At 32.7% G+C, this 22,927-nt stretch overlaps 4 protein-coding genes across 4 annotated transcripts; 3 read left to right on the plus strand and 1 right to left on the minus strand.

Annotated features, from left to right (window-relative positions):
• Positions 1-1,500: 1,500 nt before the first annotated feature.
• Positions 1,501-9,090, plus strand: LOC111517903 (uncharacterized). Its single transcript, XM_023174192.2, has 3 exons — positions 1,501-1,851; positions 1,904-2,103; positions 8,949-9,090. The coding sequence occupies exons 1-3, from the start codon at positions 1,544-1,546 to the stop codon at positions 9,056-9,058; spliced, it is 618 nt and encodes a 205-aa protein (XP_023029960.2). The 5' UTR covers positions 1,501-1,543; the 3' UTR covers positions 9,059-9,090.
• A 94-nt stretch (positions 9,091-9,184) lies between these two features.
• Positions 9,185-12,385, plus strand: Impbeta11 (Importin beta11). The gene has a single exon (XM_074184292.1). It carries the CDS (start codon positions 9,185-9,187, stop codon positions 12,122-12,124), a length of 2,940 nt encoding a protein of 979 aa, XP_074040393.1. The 3' UTR covers positions 12,125-12,385.
• A 224-nt stretch (positions 12,386-12,609) lies between these two features.
• Positions 12,610-14,317, minus strand: Alg3 (ALG3, alpha-1,3- mannosyltransferase). Its single transcript, XM_074184293.1, has 2 exons — positions 13,807-14,317; positions 12,610-13,757 (listed from the first exon to the last, which is right to left on the minus strand). Exons 1-2 carry the CDS (start codon positions 14,078-14,080, stop codon positions 12,616-12,618), a joined length of 1,416 nt encoding a protein of 471 aa, XP_074040394.1. The 5' UTR covers positions 14,081-14,317; the 3' UTR covers positions 12,610-12,615.
• Positions 14,318-18,289: 3,972 nt separating this feature from the next.
• Positions 18,290-21,798, plus strand: LOC111517902 (zinc finger protein 277). The gene is made up of 6 exons (XM_023174190.2): positions 18,290-18,529; positions 18,675-18,873; positions 20,346-20,578; positions 20,633-20,944; positions 21,032-21,359; positions 21,659-21,798. Exons 1-6 carry the CDS (start codon positions 18,517-18,519, stop codon positions 21,720-21,722), a joined length of 1,149 nt encoding a protein of 382 aa, XP_023029958.1. The 5' UTR covers positions 18,290-18,516; the 3' UTR covers positions 21,723-21,798.
• Positions 21,799-22,927: the final 1,129 nt, after the last annotated feature.

Here is a 22,927-nt window from a genome sequence, read left to right on the forward strand (position 1 = left end):
CTTGACTTCATACTACGATTATTCATATGCATTTTATGTATACCAATAGCACAATTTGAATATTAGCTTCAACCCAATGATTTTTCGAGTAACAGTTGAATCGTATTTATTTTTCACATGTTTCAAGAATATGTTTGTTATAGTGTCATATTCTTCTGGTGTACAATTACAATGTGATTTCATATTCAAATGAAATTATTTCGGCATGATTATATGCGAATAGCTTGTCACTTTCTTCAAATAATAAAAAATCACAACTCAAAAGTTATTTTGTACGAAAGAGTACAAGGGCCACAAAAATCGATAATATTACTGTAAATTTATAGTTATAAGTGTGAATTTGCAATTAAAACTGTCAATGAGTGTGACTTCCCAGTTATAACTGTAAATTGGGATAAGAGTCTGTAGACAGAAATCTCTTTACATCCACACTGTGTACTCAGGATTATAGATGTCAGGTAATGAAAACAAAATATAACCTGAACCCTAACCAAGCCAAAGCTATAAACAACTGATTAATTCCAATACATGATAGTTTCCAAGGTTCTAGTTGCACTAATTGAATCTAACTTTAGCTAGGTTAAGTTATCTATTGTGCTGAGTACGAAGTGAACATGCAAGGAATTTACTGTCTTCAGACGCTTATCACAATTTACAGATGTAATTATGAATTCGCAGTTCTAAGTGTGAATTTCTTGATAATCAGTTGTAACTGTGAATTATGAAAAAATAATATAATTGATTTTGTAGCCCCTCTTCTTCGTAGACTATTAGATCTGGCTCAGACATTGAGCTTAATCAACAAATGCTTCAAGCATCGTAACAAAAATCAGCCTTAAGCCCATTCAAAGTTATGCCCTTCATTTTGGCGGCTCAGAGCCTCCAGATCAAACTTCTATGAACCTAGCTTCCTATCTGCAGTAGGGACTACAACAAGAATGGGTGGGTTGAGAGACATTTAGATCTGGGGGGCTATTCTATAATAACCGTCGTTTGCAACATAAGTGCAGGTGACATCAAAGCGAACGACAAGTGTGAAACTGGTATTTTTGAAAAATTCATAGATCTGCAATTCATACCCAATAATGAAGGATCTGAGAAAGAGTTCGCACGAACATTCACAGAACTACGTATACGTATAACTACGAGTGATTGCATGTGAGAACTGTCTGATTGATGTGTATGAATGCCTGCAAATGATTGAACCATGAACACGAGAACACTGTTTTCAAAGGAATCGTTTCTTCGAACGATCGCAAAAGAGCGAGTGATTCGAGAATAGCCTTCGTGAGGCTTGATACTCGAATGTCGAGCAGTTCTACGTGTACTCAGTCCTATGATAACTAAATAGATGTCTCATATCCTATATGAGTTGTTTATTTACGAAAGTTGCGAGAATACCAATTTCTCAAGAAACGATCGCTGTGATATCACCTACGCATACGTTACCCATGACATGGATCACTCTATTCTTGAAAAATATGAGAAGAAGAATATCATAGAATAACCTCTGAAAATTACGAAAGATGTCATCGAAAATAAAATGTCAATAGACAACAATTATTCTGAAGACTTGAACAATATTGGTTGGTCTTTCAAAGAAGTTTGTAAATTTGCAAAACAGATAAAACCAGATAATTGGTGCATCGTAGCATCAAATGATCGAATCGCTTTTATAGAAATAAAATTGTCACACAGTGGTCCTGCTAGCTTACAAAAACAGTTGATTTTGAGTAATTATTTAGAGCTTGAAGTTTATGTTGGAAATAATAAGTTGAGTGACAAGATTTTGAATACGAGTGATATAAATAGTGTAGTCGATTTAGAAGAGTGTTTATCAACTCTTGGAAGGTTAGTAACTATATATGCAAAATAAAATGATCTATTTATAATTCATTTGTAGATTTGGTACTTGTTTAGGAAATAGAAATTTTCACAGAACAAATAAAACCGCCTCACAAGTGAAGACAGAATATTGGAAACATGCTCAATGCTTATTAGTTTATGAAAAAGACCATACTAGAAAAGAACGCTGTTGTGATAACTGTCTTTCGCTGAATTATTTCCTGACAAAGAAACAAAGAGAACTTGTGATTCCTGCTGGTAAGTTGATTATGAATTAAAGCTAGCTTCACACCTTCAATGATAGTGTTTATATAAACAGCTTTAATCTCCTTGAAAAGTATATTGAAATTAGTGGTGAGATGATTCATTCTGCATGAAGAAGGTTGGAATGAAAGATAATCGGATAGTGGTCCGAGTTGATATATTAATCAAACTGCTTGCTACCTGTGTTTTGAGTTGTAAGTGAATAATCGGTTATTCAATATTTGCTTATTCAGTGTTGTAGCATTATAATTTTGTAGATACAGATAACTCGATACTGAAAAAATCAAGTCAATAGGTTTTGAAATACTTTCTGGTTCAGCCAAGAGTGTTTATAATATACTATTGAAGAAATATTCTTAACAATTTTGATGTATAATAAATAAATGAGCGGAAATAATTTATCTTGAACAAATTCTAATATATTCAATATAAATAAATAACGAAACCACTTTAAATATAAAAATATAAATATATATGTCTGTAGGTACATATTTTTTAATATCTCGAATAATTTGTACTCAAACCACCTGAGTTGTTACTAAAAAATATTTCATCGGACTCGCAGAGTATTTGAATTATCTATGTATTCGTACTTCATGTCTAACAAATATTCATTCAATTATTGAAATACTCTAATACCAACTAATCGATTATACAATTATTTCAAGTTACTAACTGAAAAATTTAATATTTTAAGTAACCGCCAATATGGATTTCAATGTTCTAAGAACACTCAGGACGCCATTTTCACTTTCTTAGAATCTCTTTATATTAATTTAAATGAACGAGAGGCTGCGGCGGTGATATTCTGTGATTTATCAAAGGTATTCGACTTCGTAAATCATGGAATACTGCTCCGCAAACTTGAAGTTTATGGGTTTCGAGGCACGGAACTGTCCTGGCTCAGGTCGTACTTATTAAAGCGTGGCCAAATTGTATCATTTAATGGTATTAAGTCTGGAAAGCAAGTAATTGAGAGTGGAGTTCCTCAAGGATCAGTTTTGGGCCCGACTCTATTTCTCATTTATATTAACGACCTCACCAACTTAGACATCAATGGTGAAATTACTATTTTTGCAGATGATACATCGATTCTATGGCACAACAAAAGCTCTTCAGAGCTCAACTACCACATAAGCATAGATATAGAAAAAGTTAAGAATTGGTGTGATTCCAATCTTCTAGCTTTCAATATAAGCAAAACAAATATCATAACATTCAAGGGCGACTTAGATGATGTTTATTTGGACAAGGAACAAGTCTCCCTTTCTACGGATAATAAATTTCTGGAACTTCTGATTGATAATAAATTGAAGTTTGGTAACCATATTACAAAACTATGCAATCTATTAGCTTCAGGTTGCTTTGCGGTTCGAGTCGTTGCTAATGAGTTGAATTTGGGTATAGCGAAGAATGTATACTACGCACTAATAGAATCTCATCTTCATTATGGAATCTGCTTTTGGGGCGCTTGTGCTCAGTATTTATTTCAAAGAGTATTCTCCAAAAAAGGGCAATTAGATACCTATGTAGTTCTGATTACCGTGAATCCTGTCGTCCCTTGTTTATGCAACATGGAGTTCTGACATTGGTTTGTATCTACATTTTGGAAATGGCTTGCCTCATGCACAAGAAATACCAAGCTATAATTATTTCTGAGTCAAGCTATAGCACTCGCTCCTCTCACTTAATCTCGCTTCCAATTCCCTCCTCAACCTTAACTCGCAACTCTCTAATTTTTGAGGGCAAGAAAATTTTCAATCACCTTCCCCTAACCTTGCGTGTCATCAAAAGCGAAGTCAAGTTCAGAAAATCTGTAAAAACGCTCATAGTTGGGAGGGCCTACTATACCCTGGAAGAATACTTTCAGTATTCTTTTTGCTGAGATCTCTATCTTTGGCGGCGGTCATATAACGTATCCCTATTTCTTTATATATTTAGAGGTAGTCCTTGTAATTTCATGTACAAAATGTAAAATTTTTTTCTTTTTTTTTTCGGCATGTTACTTTATTCATTTAATTGGCACATCGTAGTTTTGTTGTTCAATGTTATTTGGCTTAGTGGTGTAAATCTTGTTGCTTTTGTATATTTGATTATGTCCGCTTATTGTAAGTGTGAATTTATGTGTATTTATGATCTCCTTGCTAACTGTATATTTGTGATGTTATCATGGTGACTGTATGCTTTGTCATGATAATTGTTATTCTTGGACAATAAAGTATATTTTGATTGATTGATTGAATAGTGAGAGAGAAATATTTTTTATTGTCAGCGTTTCTTATGTCAGAAGTTTAAAAAAATATACACATAACAAAACACATCGGTAAGAAGATAAACCTAAATAATTCAAAATGAGCCATACATTGATGAGCCATGTAAGTGATTACACTTACATAAGATGACTTTGGTATTGCAATGAGCCTTTTTCTTGAGAATAGTACAGCAAACGTGTCACGAGAGGCAGCACTAGTAGTAGGGACAAACAATAAACTATACACATGTAAAACAGTGCTATTTACGTAGTATTAATTTATTATTTAAAAATATAAAACTGATATAAATAATTATTTTATGCTAGTATAATGCCAACAAAGCATTGCTGTTTTGCGAATTGTACGTCGGTAAATCGATATCGGGAAGAAAACGTTTTTTTATACCATTTATAAAACCTCATAATAATGAGGTAAGATGTAAGAAATGAATACATGCTTCGAGGAGAGTGGATTTAACAGTACAAAAAATAAATAAATATTCATATGTATGCTCTAAACACGAAATGAATAGTAAATTTTTCATAGTTAATTACCATTGATTAGAATGAGATATAACCTCAATCGTTTATTAAATTATATTCATTATATTTGATTAAATTTATTTCATTACCAATTATATTTGATTCATATTTCACTCGGGAATAAGTCTGAAATTCATAATTATTTTAAATTTATTTTATTACAGTTTGAATCTTTACTAGAGTCTGTATACTAACCTGTCTATTAATTCACTTTTTTTCCAGTTACTTTTAAATTACGGCATGCAGCCAACGTTTTAATGTTACAACATTGTTATCCTTTACAGTTGCAAATTTTAGTTTTGCTCCAGGAACATTCTCTTCTGTTAAAAACTTTATTTTTTAATTGTACTTTACCATATGTTCATGTGAGGATTAGGCAGTGTTTGTCCCTACCGAACTACTAGCGCTGCTAGTGAGTGATTTTTCGTACTTCAGGAAAAAGGTTCATTGAATGTTTCATTAAAGAAGTCAGCAAAGCAGTAGTATGGTTTCTCACTGAGTAAAGTTTTCAATTCAATGCTTTTTTAAAGATTGTTGAGTTTTTAATTTTCCTTATCTCCAGTAGTAGATTATTATATATTTTACAAACATTGTAAATGAGAGTCTTTGACAGGATTTGAGGTTGCAATAGGAAATCTTATATTTTCTGCCTGGCGAGTACTATAATTCGTTTGGATGGCTTCAAAGCTGTTACGAAAAAATGATGGAGGCATTAAAAGAAAGTACAGTCAAGCTAAAAATAAATCATAAGAAAACAGAAAGGACCCCTTGGATAACAGATGGAATACTGAATTCTGTTAAAAATAGAGATAAAATGTACAAAGCTTGGAAGAGGAATCCTGAAAATAATCACTTGAGATTGCAATTCTTATCATACAGAAATAAACTGAATTCTTTACTCAAAAAAGCAAAAGTGATTATTATAAAAATAAAATTTGGAAAACTCAAATAGCAACAAAAAGGTCTGGGATATTGTGAAAGAAATAAACTAAAAAAAACAAACAGAAATCATAAAAGAACTTGATAATAATGATACTACAACTACAGATGATAATTCAGAAATGGCCAATGCGTTTGCAGAATACTTTATTTCTTTTGGAGCTGATTTAGCTAGCAAAAAAAAAAAAACGAAATATGTGTCAAATAGAAATATTGAAGAGCAATCTTTATTTCTGACACCTACTGATGAAAAAGAAATCAGAGAACTAATTGCGGAGTTGAAATGTAATAAATCTCCTGGCTTTGACCAAATAACAGCGGAGATTCAGAAATAAAAAATGATGTCTCTGGACCTATTTCATACATAATCAATATGATCTTCATATCTGGTATTTGCCCTCAGCAATTCAAAAAAGCAATAATCAAACCAATTCATAAATTGGGCTCAAAAAAATTGACCAAAAATTATAGACCAATATCTGTAATATCTAATGTTGCGAAACTCTTTGAAAAAACATTAAAAAAGAGAATTACATCTTTTACTATGGAATTCGATCTGATAAGTACTCGCCAATACGGTTTCCAACAAAATAAATCAACCCAAGATGCTATTGCGTATTTATCCTCAAAGATATTAAAGAGTCTAGATAATGGGAAAAAATCTGCTTGTGTATTTTTAGATCTTGCTAAAGCATTTGATGCGGTCCCTCACTCACAACTATTAGACATTTTAGATGATTTGGGTTTCCGCGGAGTAGCCAGAAAAGTAATGGAAAATTATCTGAGTGACAGAAAACAGCAGGTATCACTCAATGGCAGTCTGAGTACGGAGTGCACTGTTGATTATGGCGTACCGCAAGGTACTGTTCTAGGCCCAGTGCTCTTTGTACTCTACAGAAATGATCTTTTCAGTTTTAACCTGTCTGGGGAAGTCATCAGTTTCGCAGATGATACCGCCATAGTATTCGAATCTGAAAACTGGGACAATATGAAAACCATTATGCAGAATGATTTGAAGCATAATCAAAATCAGCGATAATTTAAAAATAAACCAGACTGAATCTATAAATTATTTAGGAGTAACCATAGATAAGCATCTAAGATGGAACATACATATATTGAGACAATGCAATACTCTGAGAAGTATCTTATACAGATTCAAGTACATCACCAAATTTCTTGAAGAAAAACATCTCAGAATGATTTATCACGCATTGGTTGAATCCAGGTTGACATATGGGATAATAGGGTGGGGAAGTGCACTCAAAGAGCACATTAAAAAGTTGGAAATTCTGCAAAAAACATTTCTGAAAATATTACTAAACAAACCCTCTCGATATTCATCTGATTTATTATACTCCGAATCTAGAATCCTTGACATCCGCCAGCATTATTTCTTTGTTGTATCTTGCTTTGAATTCAAACAAAAATCTAATCTCAAAAGACTAGAACATTGCTACGAAACAAGAAAAAAGTCCAATTATTTCAAAAATTTTCAAAAATAAATCAAGATTCACAACAAATCTAAAACTTCACCAACATGATACTAGAACCAAGAACCATTTTCACTTGCCATTAGCTAGATTCAAAGTAACTTCATGTGGACCAGAATACATAGGTCCAAAGATATATAATCACCTTCCAGATTATTTAAAAGCCTTGAATAGTTTTTCTCTGTTCAAAAAATCATTAAAAAAATATTTATTAGAAAAATGTTTTTATGTTTTGCAGGAATTCTTTGAATAATGCATAGTCAGTCATCTTAGTTTTAGAGCATGAGCCTGTCTTCCTTTTTTCTTTTCTTTTTTTTTTTATTTATATTGTATTGACACTTCCTACACAATTTTATTGTCCTACTAATAAAGAATTATTATTATTAATATTTAATTAAAACCTTCAAGGAAGACTTGATATACTGCCACTGTTTTCAAGAGAATCAAAGCTGTCGAAATAAATGCAATCAATATTCTTCAATTTTAGATATAGGTTATTGACTGAGATTTATTATGGGCACATTTTGTTATTTGGCTTTAGATTTTTTTAAAGGCTTATTTTACATTTGGTTCTCAGTTCAAGAATTTTATCCCTTTGATCTTTCCTGTTGATTGACCAAGATGAGATATTAAAAAAATAATATTTAGTTGCTCTAGAAATCAAACTATTGATGTAGTGAAATTATATAAACACGAATTCAGTGTCTGTCTGAGAAATTGAAAATACTGATATTTGAAGTAACAGCTATTGATTAATACTTGAGTATATGTTACTCTCAAGAAATTTGCTTTTCCTCATTTCAGAACTGCAAAATACTCTTCGCCACTAAAAAAATAATTAGTTTTTCTAAACAAGCTAGAAACATTAGTGAACAAATAATCATCATAATGACAACTTGATTAACGAAATAATCATCGAGAAATGTTGTATGCTTCTGATTCACATTAGACCAGAAGGTTTTGCAAGTATCCAGAATAGATATAAAATATGAGTATTTTATTTCCAATTAGAAATAAAATCTTATATTTATATTTTGCTTCGTTGTTGTGACATTCATAAACACATTTTTGTTCTGGGACGGCTTATGACTATGATTTATGATTCTGCTGACTTTTATATTTTTGAATTCATCATTGTTATTACTAATAGATTGTCTCTTTTTCATAAAGTAAATAGAATAATCTCTACAGTAAATTTGCATTGCCATGAATCCTGAACTTGACATATTCATAAAAAAAAAATATGTGGCAGTCTTGAAGAAACCAGGAAGATATCTTATGAAAATAAATTATTTAGTTCTACTATGAATAGAACATGTTGGCAGATTGTATCAGAGTTATTATTCAAAAAATCTAGAAATAACATTAATGTCGAAGATTTTTACAAGACAAAATAATAATATGAATCATATATATACTCTATATGTACTTCAACATTTCAAATTATGAAAACAAAGTGGTACAGAATTTTGTTCTTTTCTCATGAATTTTTGATACTTGTAAAAGAACAAATAAATCATTAGTACACCCAACACAAGTAATGGATCATTGAAACATATTTTAAGAAATGCAAATATTAAAACTTAATTGTAATATTTTTCTTTGTCTTTTAGTTGATGACGATGATGATGATGATGAAGACATGAAACCCTCACTTAAAAGAGTTAAACAGGAGCCGTATGTTGAGCATGACACAAGGGTAAAACTGGAACCATTGGACTAGCACAGCTACAGAATTGATCAAATAATCCCGGAACCTAAGAGACTTATTTCTTCACAAGATTGATTACGATATATTTACTAGTGCACTGAAATATTACCATTGTAGTTACTCCAATGTAAATATCAAATGAACATGGAGTCGACTCACGTTCTAGTTTTAGAAGTTCTCCAGGGAGCATCTAGTCAGAATCCTGAAATTCTCAAACCAGCAGAAGCTAAGCTGAAGGAATGGGAAACACAGCCTGGATTTTATGCTGTATTACAAAACGTAATATCTAACCATACCTTTGATGTAAATGTGAGGTGGATAGCTGTACTATACATGAAAAATGGAGTTGATAAATATTGGAGAAGAAATGCTCCAAACGCTATATCTGAAGAAGAAAAACACAATATCAGACAGGGGTTGCTGACTAATTTCACTGAACCAATCAGCCAGATTGCAGTGCAGAAAGCAGTTCTCATTTCAAAAATTGCTCGTCTTGATTATCCAAAGGAGTGGCCGGACCTTTTTCCCACACTTCTAGCAGCAGTTGGAAATCCTGATAGCCTCATTCAACATAGATCGTTGTTAACGTTACACCATGTCGTGAAAGCAATTTCATCCAAGAGATTGGCAGCTGATCGAAGGCTATTTCATGAACTCACCTTGAGCATATATACATTCATTTTGAATATGTGGAATAACTATACTGAAGCATTTGTTCGAGACATCCTTCAAAATGCTAGTACACAGGATATAACCTTGAATTTAGAAAAGTCACTGCTTACTCTCAGGATTTTGAGAAAATTGACAGTTTTTGGTTTCTACAAACCCCACGAAAATCAAGATTGTGTCTCTTTCATGAAGGTGGTTTTTGAAAAGGCAAAAACTGCTATTCAGTGCCGCAAACAGCTGAAGGGAAAAGGAATTTATGTTTTGGAACTCTGTGAAAAATTCATAATACACCTCACTAAGGTATTGCTGTCTGTTTTGGACATGCATCCGTTTTCATTTATCGACTTTATTCAACCCAGTTTGGAATTCACATTTTATTATCTCTTCACTGATGAAGGCATCAGTTTAATATTTGAGAGATTTGTTATACAGTGTTTGAACATTATTAAAAATATCTTATTATGTGTGGAATTCAAGGCTGCTAAAATGATAGAAAAAACAAAACATCCGGAAACGTTACGTGCACATCAAATGAAATTGATGTTTTTTCAACCAGAAACAGTGTCCGACATGTGTAGGAAATTAGTGGGTCATTACTTTATTTTAACCCAAGATGAATTAGATTTATGGGATGCTGAGCCTGAAGAATTTTCAAATGATGAAAGTGGGGATAGTTGGAAATACAGTCTGAGACCCAGCATTGATACAGTTTTTGTGACGATTTTTCATGAATACAGAGACTATTTGATCCCTGTTCTACTACAAATGGTGGCAGATACAAATATATTAGTTTCACCAGAGGATATGCCAGCTATTTTAAAAAAGGATGCCGTGTATAATGCCGTCGGCTTATGTGCTTTTGATTTATACGACGAAATTGACTTTGATGGATGGTTCATGAACACTCTTCTCCAGGAGTTGAAGATTAAACATAACAATTATAGGGTGATTCGAAGACGAGCACTTTCGTTAATAGGACGTTGGACTGGTATTAAATTATCTAGCGAACTCAGACCGGCTCTGTATGACTGTATTAATAATTTATTATCTTCCGATGAAGATATGGCTGTGAGACTGACTGCTGCATCCACTTTACGGTTTGCAATCGATGACTTTGAGTTCAACTCCGAACAGTTCAAAGATTATATGTTTGATGCCTTCAATCTTCTCTTTACCTTGCTGAAAGAATCAAAGGAATGTGACACAAAGATGCAAGTGTTAAACGTCATGACACTTCTACTGGAGAGAATGGGCAGCACAACACATCTTCAACTGGATTCTCTTGTGCAATATCTGCCACACTTGTGGCAAGAATCTGAAGAGCATAACATGCTCAGATGTGCTATAGTTTCCACATTGGTACAACTGGTTAAATCTTTAGGGGGTGTCAAACCTGAACTGAATCCTTTTTTGCTACCCATTATTCAACTTGGTACTGACACATCGCATAATGCTATAGTATATCTACTGGAAGATTCTCTCGATCTCTGGTTGACAGTTTTGGAGTATTCCCCTACTATGACTAACGAATTGATGCGAATATTCAATAATATGCCTCCCCTATTAGAGTACTCAACAGAGACCTTGCGCCAGAGTTTAGTTATATGTCTGGTCCATCTTTTGTTGGCTCCTGAACTTGTTATGCGTACAAGTGGTATTCAGATCATGCAAGTGTGTGCCGGTCTGATATCTGACCTTAAAAATGAAGGAGTTGTAATGTTGATGAGGCTTGTTGAAACTTTCATTAGAGCTTCGCCAGTTTTAGGAGCTGAAACAGTGCTGCCTATCCTTCCAAAAATATTCGAGAGAATATATTGTGCTGAAGACTATTCATTACTAATGACTATGTTTCTTTGTACTCTGTCAAGAGTGTTACTATCATCACATGAAGTATTTACAAGAGTGCTGGTTACCCTTGCCCAAGCACATAAAGAATCAGATTTAGTAACTTTAGGTAAAATTTTAGATGTCTGGCTGGACAAAATGAGAAATGTGGCTCAACCGGATCACAGAAAACTGTTAGGATTGGCCTTAGCTAACTTGTTAACTACTCGAAGTGGACCTGTTTTAGAAAGGTTTGGGCTAATAATGTTGAACATTTTAGAGACTCTCAACGATATTACAAAAGCTGAAGATAATGGAGAAATGATTGATTCTTTGGTAATAAGAGAAGGTCAGAGCCCTAGTCATTTCGATGAGGATGGAGATGGTTACTATGAAACTGATCACGATCAGAGAAAAAGGCAACTTGTTTTGTCAGATCCTGTTCACACAATTATTTTGAAGGATTATCTTCAATCACAGTTATGTGAATTGAGGAACCAAGTGGGCATGGAACAGTTTCAGCAACTATTACACTGTGTTGATGTAGATACGCTGTCACAACTCAAAGAATATATAACTTTGTAGTGATGTAAAATATTCAATATATTTTAATGAGTGTAGGAACTTTGTGAAACCCAGCAAGTTCCACCATCCATTATTTTATTAATAAGAGTTTACCAGTTCCTTAGAAATAGGAGAAATTATTCAAAATTAATCAAAAATGGAGAGACTCTTGATAAAACTTATGTTACTCATTTGATAATCTGTCTTGTTTAGAACGTTGAAACATTTATTCTTTATGGTTTAATTTTTATATGGTAAACTAATAAAGGAATAATTATTGTTGCCATCCCTTTTATTTGCAAATAAAATTATTGCAGTCAGTTCATATCTGAATGTTGACGACATTTTGTATCTTATATAAATTATGTATTTTTAGATGTTTTTGATTTGTTTCAAGATATTTCATTAAATCCGTTGATTTATGCTGGGATAATATTTTTTTATCAACATATCTATTCTCTATCACAAAATTAACCGGGATGGGTATACAGAAATGAAATACAATGAAAGTATTATTTTCTTATATTTCTATACAATCCGAATAATATTATGAAATGACAAATATGTAATAAAATACTTGAAAAGTTTGTGCTGGGATACACATTCCAACAATATTCTATAAGACCTAATAATAGAAATGAACATGGCTTGCTGAACCCTGTACAAAAGACTAAGTATAGTAAACTATGAAAATACCAGCTATAGAATTGATAATGTAGAGATCTTGCACAAGCAACACCAATAAAATTTGATATGAAAAACGGCAAAACAAAAAGTTGACTGATTTTTGACATATTATTTTCTATTTTAGAATTTTCATCATAAACATTTTCAGCTTCACTGCCACTCCCACTTTTCAATTGTTTTTCAAAAGAATCCAAGAACTGTTTTTGATTTTTGGTCATTTTCTCACTTTCTAGCTTTTGTTTCTTCTTTTCTATTTTTATTTGAGACTTTAAGTGTGCAGTTACCACATTCAACTTAGCATAACTACTCAAATACCTTTTGAAATGCGGTGTAAAGATAATCAACAAAGATATATGAAGGACCAATAAGAGAAGATGAAAAAAACGATCCTCAAAAATATTTTGTGGTATGAATCTAAAATTAACTGTCCACTTATGTTCAAAAATTCTACCAAAATCAAAACTACCTTTTATATATGAAAATATATTGCCATATAAAAATGGAGTTCCTAAAATTAATTGAATGAGGGCACAAACTAACAAATTGTAAAATGTGTCTGAATATGACAAATTTGTTAAATATGCCATAAGCAAAGAGGGTGAATACAAGAGAATGTTCATTTTGACAGAAACTGCCAAAGAATAAAAAACACTACCCAACAGCCATTTGTTAGATAAGAACAAGTTGAGACTGACATAGAAAAGGAGTACAGCTATGGGATCATTAAAGAGCCGTAATACAAATATTGAATGTATTCGGTAAGAGGTTAAAGTGGTTAGAACTAAGGCGTAAGGTGGAAGTTTCAAAGTTTTCCTGAAAATGCGCTGAATGAGAAATGTCTGTAGCAAATAAAATACCAAAAATATATATTGTGCAAAATATATGTTCTTTCCTTGTGATGTTATATAATAGAGAATGGAAAAGATATACACAAATCCAGCTGGATAGACTAATGGTCCAGTATCACCTGAAATTTTCGAACTTATTAAATAGGAAGTCTCTTTTTTCAAATTTACCTCTCAATTCTTTATAGTCCAGCGTTCCATTTAGAAATCCTTCAACTTCTTGCATATAAGCTATCCAATCAATTTCCGTATACTTTACTTTTTCTATGATTATAATGTTCAGGAATGTTTCAAATATTAGTAGTAACCAACACACTGGTGATAAGTAATTTGGATCAAATATTAGTTTTTTAACGAAAATCTGGCTAAAATATTTTTTGAATAATAAATCCATTCCAGAGTTTCTGGGCTCCCTTGAGCGAAGTTTATTTTTAGTCGGAGCCATATATAAATATACCTACTTCTGAAATATACTATCCAAGTTCCTAATCCTAACCTGAAATAAAACTTATAGGTTAGATTAGAGCATAAAAAACTATAGGTTTGAGAAAGATGCCTGAATTGGTTTTTGTTTTTGTCAAAAATCTCTCTCTCTCTTCAAGGTTTACTGGACGTTGCTTCCCTAAATCAGGTCCATTTGTCCATCCGTCTATGTGATGTTATCCACGTTTTCCCACGTTATCACGTCACCGTATTCACTTCTATACGGTGATAACGTGTAGACTGTCGGAAGTGGGATAGAGCAAATTTCACGTGCGGCTTTGCCAAACTTATTAGTCGAGCTTTTGTTAATTTAGAATATTTTTTTGGTATATCTCTGTTAATAATCGATATGCGTTCATGAAATTTTTACTAAAATGTCGAGAAATACTCAATAAAGATATTCCAAAACTCAAATGAATTTAAAGTGCCGTAGGAAAATGTATGAGAAAAATAATATGTCATTTTCCAACTATTTTTTTGAATATCTCTGCTAATAATCGATGTGCGTTCACGAAATTTTCACTGAAATGTCGAGAAATACTCTATAAAGATATTCCAAGACTCGAATGAATTTTAAGTGCCGTAGGAAAATGTATAAGAAAAATAATGTGTCCTTTTCCAATTATTTTTTGGAATATCTCTATTAATAATCGATCTTGCTCTGCCACTCCTCTTCTGTTGAACTTTTTTATTATAAAAACACTCGAATTTTTCAAACCCTGTTCGGGAGACTCTTTGGTTTTTTACATATATTTTTCGTATAATTGGTACAATCTATTCCCACGTGGACATCCGGTGCCGGCCTCCAACCGGCGTGATTAGGGGTAGGAGTTATGTACATCCATTTCAGCACTCCCACATGGACATCCTGTCCACCCCGGCCTCCAACTGGCATGAATAAGAGTGCTCTATTTCTCTTTAAACGCTCATGAGAATTTCACAAAATATTTATATTCATGGTGGCACGTTCTATGACGGTGGACAATCACAACACAAACTGAGTTCCATCTCCAACAATGGCGTTCGCATACCTTTTTGTGGACGGTCGTTATCGGCATGTCTGTCCACCACCATATCAGAAACGAAAGCTCCACAAACCTCTTAGAGTAAGTGGTTTGTGAAAAACTCCCATATAGATAGATGAAACAAGAATCGTTTCTACAGAATAGTAATATATATATATATATATATATATATATATATATATATATATATATATATATATATATATATATATATATATATATATATATATAGGGATGGATGTTTCCCTTTACCTGCGTTGCTGCCACTACCTGTGTTTGCTCGACTACCTGTTTTGGTCTTATTACCTGAGCTGTCTCTCCTGTCTCTGTTATTGTACCTGTATTGTCATGTACCGAGTTTTGCCTCTGGAGTTGAGCAGTCTGATTGCTTGTGCGAAGTGATAAAACGGATCTCCATGTTGATGGTAATCTTTGCGCATCATCCCTCTTGTTCATATTATTAGGTCGTTTTTCAATTTCGATTGCCTCTCTGATTGTTCGTGAGTAAAAGTTTTCGTTGCTTGCTAGCATTTTTGTGTTGTCGAAATTGATGTTACGTCCTGTTTGAAATACGTGTTGGAAGAGAGAAGACGTGGTGACTTTTCCCTTCACTGCTAGTTTGTGTTCATCTTTGCGAATGTTGATTCGTCTGTTGGTCTGGCCGATGTAAGTCCTGTCACAATCATGGCATGGTACTTCATACACTCCTTGTGATTCCAGTGGTATCTGATCCTTGGGATTACGAAGCATGGACCTTATTGTTCGTTCTGGTACACAGAACACGGAGCGAAACCCGAGAAAACAGCTCATCATATATATATATATATATATATATATATATATATATATATATATATATATATATATATATATATATATATATATATATATATATATATATGCTCCAGGTCCAGGTGAAAACACCTTACCCTTTTCCTCTCATGTATTAGACCTACGACTTTGAAGGTACGTGTGGCAGATACCCAACGGGAAAACAACAAACAACCCAGCTAATGCAACGTCTTCGACTTGGCAGAAATCAATTTCGTTTGGTCGATTCGACCAACCGATAGACCGGTTTCGGGGTGTCTGCCCCATCATCAGTACCGGGCATGGTTTCTTCAGAACGGTGTGAACCGTCTGGTCGTGATACTTTTGTACTTGTTAAAAATGACTGCGTAAACACAAGCGAGACATAAGTGGAACCACTTATTGGTGCGACACTCAAGTCAACTGAGGTACAGACAAGATACTCCGTATTTTGGATAATCAATTCTGGCTCTGGCACATAGAAGTAGAAAATGTCCCCATCACGCAGAAGCTCAAAATAAAAATAAACTGATGGGAAAAAATATATATAGATTTCCGAAGTGTTTTTTGCGTTAATATATCTAACACATCCTAAATCAAACCTCCGCTTCAAGAAAGTTTTCAAAATGTAAATCAATAAGAGCGTCGGTCGGTAGCCGGACGGTTCGACGTGGGTGCTTTGTTCACTCAGTCCATCGGCCGATGTGTGAGTCGATGGTTCAAGACCCAGGCTGAACGCTCGATTTTCACTTGCTATTGTCCAACTCGTGTTAGGAATAACACGTTAAAAGGTAAGACCTCGTTAGTCCTTAGCTCGCACAAGTTTCGATTTCTGAGGGTTGTCGTTCTCAAGGGTGCGATAGGTGGTTAACAAAAAAAAAACGTATTATTGAACATATATACGTATATTATGAAGAGTAGCGGTAAGGAGAACCATCTCAAGTGGGGATTTAGCTGTTAGCTGAAAAAAGGCCCACTATAGTAAACGCTAAATTATAGTTTGAAATTCGACCAAAATGACGCTAATATCAAGAGTGGTATGATATGAATTCAGCAATTGTAGAGAACGTGAAGTATGCTGATTTCGAATATTTATTATTTTGAATGACTCGAGTTGTTAATGATATTTAGCTTAAAGAAATGTAACTACTCACGTAGTCAAATATCATTTGGTAAATATAATCTAACAAAATTACTGTGAGATCATGTTGCAAGTCAACGAAACAATTTTTTTTGTTGAGAGTTTCATTTCGAAGCGAGAGTTTCTACTTTCGTTTCATCCGACTGTTTTTATTCATTAAATTTTAGAAGTTCATTTAAAATTTACACTCTTGTTACAGTGGCGCCTCCCTTATATAATCGCTGTTATTTGTGGATACACGTATAGGTTATAGTGATACTTAGTATTTACCAGTGCCTACTACACAGAAAGCATGCAAGGCTAGTTTAATGAAAGTTTGATTTGAAGGATCTAACTGCCAAAGTGGGGAGTAAGGTTGATTTTTCTATGATGCATATGGAACTTACTCGTTAAGTTAGCTTAAGGTTTAATACGGTCATTATAGTTTTTTTATTCCTTATCCGTATCCTCAATGAATAGTTGGAAGTCGAAAACCATTCTTCTTCTTCTACATTTGACCACAATTTGACATTTGATGCATGGTAGATACTCTATAAAAGTTATTGAAGTTTTCTTCATCAAATTTCATATAATCATGAATATTTTACTTCCACCATTTCAGAACAACTGGAATTGGGAATGAAACCATTTTATTCATCTGAAAATGAAACTCAAGTTCTCGTCGAGGTAGTGTTGCCGAATAATTCACCCTAATCATTCAAGAATTTTTTTCTGTCCGAGTGTTCATCAAATCGTAGTTTGAAATGTTGTAATAAAAGAAGAGTCTTCAAAAGAATTTAGATATTGTGGCTGAGGGACTTTAGACAGACTTGACAATCAAATGAGAATGGATGGCTTTGAAAAATGAAGATGAAAAGAAGAATAATTTTGATATATCATTGGGTTTCGTGAGTTCCGTCCGAGTATCTTAATTCTCATTATTTATCAATAATCAGTTTCGATAATACCGTGTAAATCTAGACCTTAATTTTGAAAACAACGTGCAGTGCAATTAGGTAATCACAATAGTGTATTGATTATATAATTAGTTTCATTTTTATTGACTCATGATCAAATTTCATTGAAAGAAAAATGAAAAAAAAGTGAAAACTGGCACAAATGATAAATACTCACAGTAATAAGCAACTTTGAAAAAATAATTGTGCTCCAAGTGGAGCACTATGGTCGAGGACTGATGAGGCCTTCCTGGACTGTCGAAAATATGACAATTGAGGTGTGGCAACACTGCCCCTATGTATTAAATAACAATAACAGTATTGGTATTATTTTTATTTCTCATAGTGAAAGTAAAGGTGATAGTTTATGTTGCCTAAACATAAATCCTCCTACTACAGGAATTCGGACACTATTTCTCAGTCTACAACTCCACCTTTTCTTTCTGATTTTTTGTAACCTGTACCCTTGTGTTTACTATAGAAGTCCATGGATTCAGCAGGTAAATTGAATGAATTAATTCAGTTTCATGTACTACATTGAAAGGTGTAGGTTGTTGGTTGGGTAGAAACATTATAGACACTACTATTGAACTACCCCACTTATTTTAACCTTGACCTATAACTCCTCATTTGGAATTGTTTCAGAGATATCAACCAGAACCTTTGGCCCATTGGTTTTCAAAGAATGCGATTATGGGGAAATTGAAGGCTTTACAGAAACAAAATGTTTACTTTGTGAAGATACATTCAACTTGAAAATATCCCTCCCTTTGTTCCTGTCTCATATTTTTGATGTTCATAATGTGGTGATCGAAGATGTACAAAATATAAAGAATCTTCATGAGTGAGTTGAAATTATTTTAAAGATTTTTTTTCAGTGTCCATGGTAACGGCCTCACCTTCAAGGTAGATTACGTTAATGATTCCACAAGCCACCTAGATACTATCATGGCTAATACAGCCCCATCAATTATGTAATATAGCAGAATCAATCTACCTTCAATCAGACAAATTTACGTGAGAAGAGTATCTTATCAAAAGCTGAATTTGAACCCATTATTTTTGGATCTTAAGTGGGGAACACCACCAATTATTAGAATACAAGCTGATAGGTAGATGAAACTTGTTTCGAGAATAATATTTTCGATGAAATCATGATAGGTTTATGCCCCCTTCTGTATGTGGGTTTTGTGTTAGAATATTTGTCTTCATTTACAAAATTATCAATGCTTTTTGCCAGCACTGGTTTTAACTCAAATTTTCTAATATACTTATAATTCTGTTTGAGAGCAAATTTTGTTTGAACGTATTTCTAAAGTGTTAATAAGGTTTAGGACATTAAATTGTATATTTTTGTAAGTTACATCACCTAGAATCCTTTGTCATTTTCATTTCTTTCTAAAATTTCAATATTTTTAATAATAGTTCCTATTCCAAATTTATAGGCAATTATAATTTATCAGTTTGACAAAAGTTTCATATGGTTTCAAAGTTGAAATGTTTCAAATCTGCAAACGAAATTTCGTTCCCCAGGAGTCGATTGAAGGTTCCTCAACTTTCACTTCACGCTTGTCTGCATTGGTTGATTCTAGACCTGAACTATTATTTCTAGATAGAAATATTGTATTGGATTAAGCACTATGATGTGAAGTTTGTATATGTATTATGTGGTACCCTATCAAAGACTTTGTGGTGTGGTGTGGTTCAGAAAGATTGAAGATCTTAACTATAGTTCATTTACTCAAATCAAGACTATCGAATTTTAAGAAATTTTATGATAGCTTATGAAGGAAAGTTGAAAAATGAAACTACTGAATTCGACAGCCATTTTTCATATACGTTTGCAATTGTACTAAGAATAGTAATAAGTCTGGGTACATATTTCCAACTTTCAAACTTTCTGTAGAGGCACCTTCTTCCAACAAAGCAGTTGATGGAAAAAGTTAGTGGGCCTACAATAAAAGATCTGCAATATTTTAGACTTATTTCAGGTTTACCTCATTGTAATGTTTTTAGGTTTGTGATTATATCAGTCATTTCTATTTATGTTGTTGGTTTAAGAAAAAAGTGAATGGATTGAAGTGTGGATTTTGTATAGTTGAGTATATAATCAGAAGATATTTGGATTGCGATCCAAATGTTATATAATGGCAGAAAAAGTTCTGCAGATTTACTGATGTATCTCCCAATTATACACAACTTTGGCTATAATTTGCAAATTTTTGTAATTAGGAAATTGTTATGTATTTGAAAAAATAAGGCCATTATACATATTTATTATAGCAAACAATTGAACTTGATGAAAAACTTTTTTAGGTATGTTCTGTACTGGAGAAATAAATTTAAATTCTCTCCCCCTGAACAAATAATTCCTTCCATAAATATTCAGAGAGAAGACAAAAAGTATTTTGTGATGTCAAATCTGTTGAAGGAAGATAAAATATTGCGCCATAAACTCTGTTTGGAATATGCACTGAAGGTTCAGGAATTTGAAAGAAATGATGATAGTTACATTAAACCTTGTTTGTTTTGTAAATTGGTGTTCGAAGGTAGTAGATAAAATTTTGTTGATGAATGTTTGATGATAAATGTCTGCTTTGTAGGCACAAGATTAAAATATTTGGAACATCTTTCGAATGAGCATAACTTACAGCTGGGTAATTCACAAAATTTAGTGTTCATTGAAGAATTGGTGAATAAAATCGAGAAAACCATATCAAATTTGCAATGCATATTTTGTGAGAAATCTTTTCCTGAAAGGAATGTTTTAAAAGAGCATATGAGAAAAAAACTTCATAAAAGAATCAATCCCCAAAACGCAGCATATGATAAATTTTACATAGTAAATTACTTGGAAGAAGGTAAAAACTGGCAAAAAATACAAAATGAGACAGACACATACGCCACACCTACAGGTATGAAACAACTATAAATATTCATTAAATGATTCAGTATAATAAAAGCACAACCGATATTTTTAAATTGAAATGTATTATTTATAGATTATGAGTCGAATGCAGATGAAGAATATTCAGATTGGAATGAGGAAGAGAACCAAATAACGTGTCTTTTCTGCGAAAGAAAAGAGACGCTTATCAATCCATTATGTTTGCACATGGATGGTGATCATGACTTTGATTTCTTTGAGCAAACAGAACATTTAGATTTCTACCAGAAAATAAAATTGATCAATTTCATCCGCAGACAGTTTCACGACATGAAATGCTTATATTGTGATGCTTCTTTCGAATCAACTAATCATCTGAAAAACCATCTAGCTGAGAAAAGTCACTACAAAATACCAGAGTTGAAAGTGTTCGATCAGCCTGAGTAAGTATCATTAGAAATTTTATGAGAGTCTGAACAGTTGAGCTCCAAATTTTTTCTTCTTGGAATAATTTTATTTGAGAGTTTAACACCTGGATACTGTAATCGATAAAATACTGATCTTCATAATAAATACTGTTAACTACTAAGAAGACCTTAGGATTCTTCCATCTGAGCTCTGGGCAAGTCTTCAGTATGTGAAATTCTACTTTAGCTCCCTATAAAATGTTTCATGATATCATTCTTAACCTATTTATGGAACATTTTCATGTAGAAGAGTTAATGACTTTTTTTAATTTCAGGTTTTATTTTCCTACATATGAGAATGATGCCCTTCTGTACCTTATTGACGATGTTGAGGACTGAGGGATACCCTGTTAATTTTTTGTTTTGTATATTGTTGTAAATAAATTATATCTATATAGAAATGTATTGAATTATCTACAGGTGGTTTAAATCAAACAATATAAGAAATGAAGCAGATACTTACTATTTCAATTTGGTTTCCATAATTCAGCAGTATTTTCATCAATTAATGCAAACAGTTTGTATCTCAGGGGTCGAATCTTGGGGCACTTCTATTCTTATTATTTATTAATGACCTCAGTAATTATGTCGATTGTAATAGGTTATTTTTTGCAGATAATTTAAAAATATATTTACCTATCGAAGACTGTAATATATTGCAACGACAGATAGAAAATATACAGACTTGGTGTAAAGTTAACAAACCATATCTGAATGCATCCAAATGTAAAGTAATGTCTTATAGTAAGAGGATGTCAGTCATCAAGTACAATTATTAAGAAGATACCATTTCACTATCACGAAGTAACTCAATTAAAAATCTTGTTGTATATTTTGATCAAAATTTGTTTTTTTTACAACCACATTAGATCAAAAGCAAGTGAAGCATTAAGAGTTTATGGCTTTATAGTTCGCAACTGAGATCTTTTTCAAACATCTGCTATTTACTCTTTATGTAGCCTATGTAAGGTCAAAATTAGAATGTGGCTCTGTACTATGATCTCCGTTCTACAATTGCTATAATACATTAATTATTAATTGAAAAAGTTCATTGTCGTTTCCTAAAGTTCATTTACTTCAAATCTTATGGTATCTATCCTGAAAGAGGTCTTCCATATGAATGTCTCACCGTAACATTCAATATTGAAAGTCTTGAATTACGCATAAAGTTTGTGGAATAATTTTTCTGTATAAATTAATGCACGACAATGTGGATGCTATGAAGGTGTTATCTCTTATAAATTTCTGTGTGCCTTATTAGAACTAGAAGTACAAAAACTTTTTACAACCGACTGGCCAGAACCAATTTGTACCTCAGGTCACCTATCTTTAGTATTTGCAAAAGTTCAATTTCATTTCAAATTTGTGTGATATCAGTTTTGATTTCCTAGAATATATTGTTGACACTGTATTTCATGGAGAATTTTTAAATTTCTGGTATAGTTTTTATTTTATAATTCATTTTCTCAAATTAAACTTTGTAATTATAAGGACCTATATTACTTTTTTAACATACTCAGTTAACCCTGTGAATGGTTTTTAAA

This window comes from Leptinotarsa decemlineata, unplaced genomic scaffold, assembly GCF_025532065.1.
Source record: "Leptinotarsa decemlineata unplaced genomic scaffold, Ldec_3_MD MMD2_tig00026354_RagTag_RagTag, whole genome shotgun sequence".
In the NCBI taxonomy this organism is placed as follows: domain Eukaryota; kingdom Metazoa; phylum Arthropoda; class Insecta; order Coleoptera; family Chrysomelidae; genus Leptinotarsa; species Leptinotarsa decemlineata.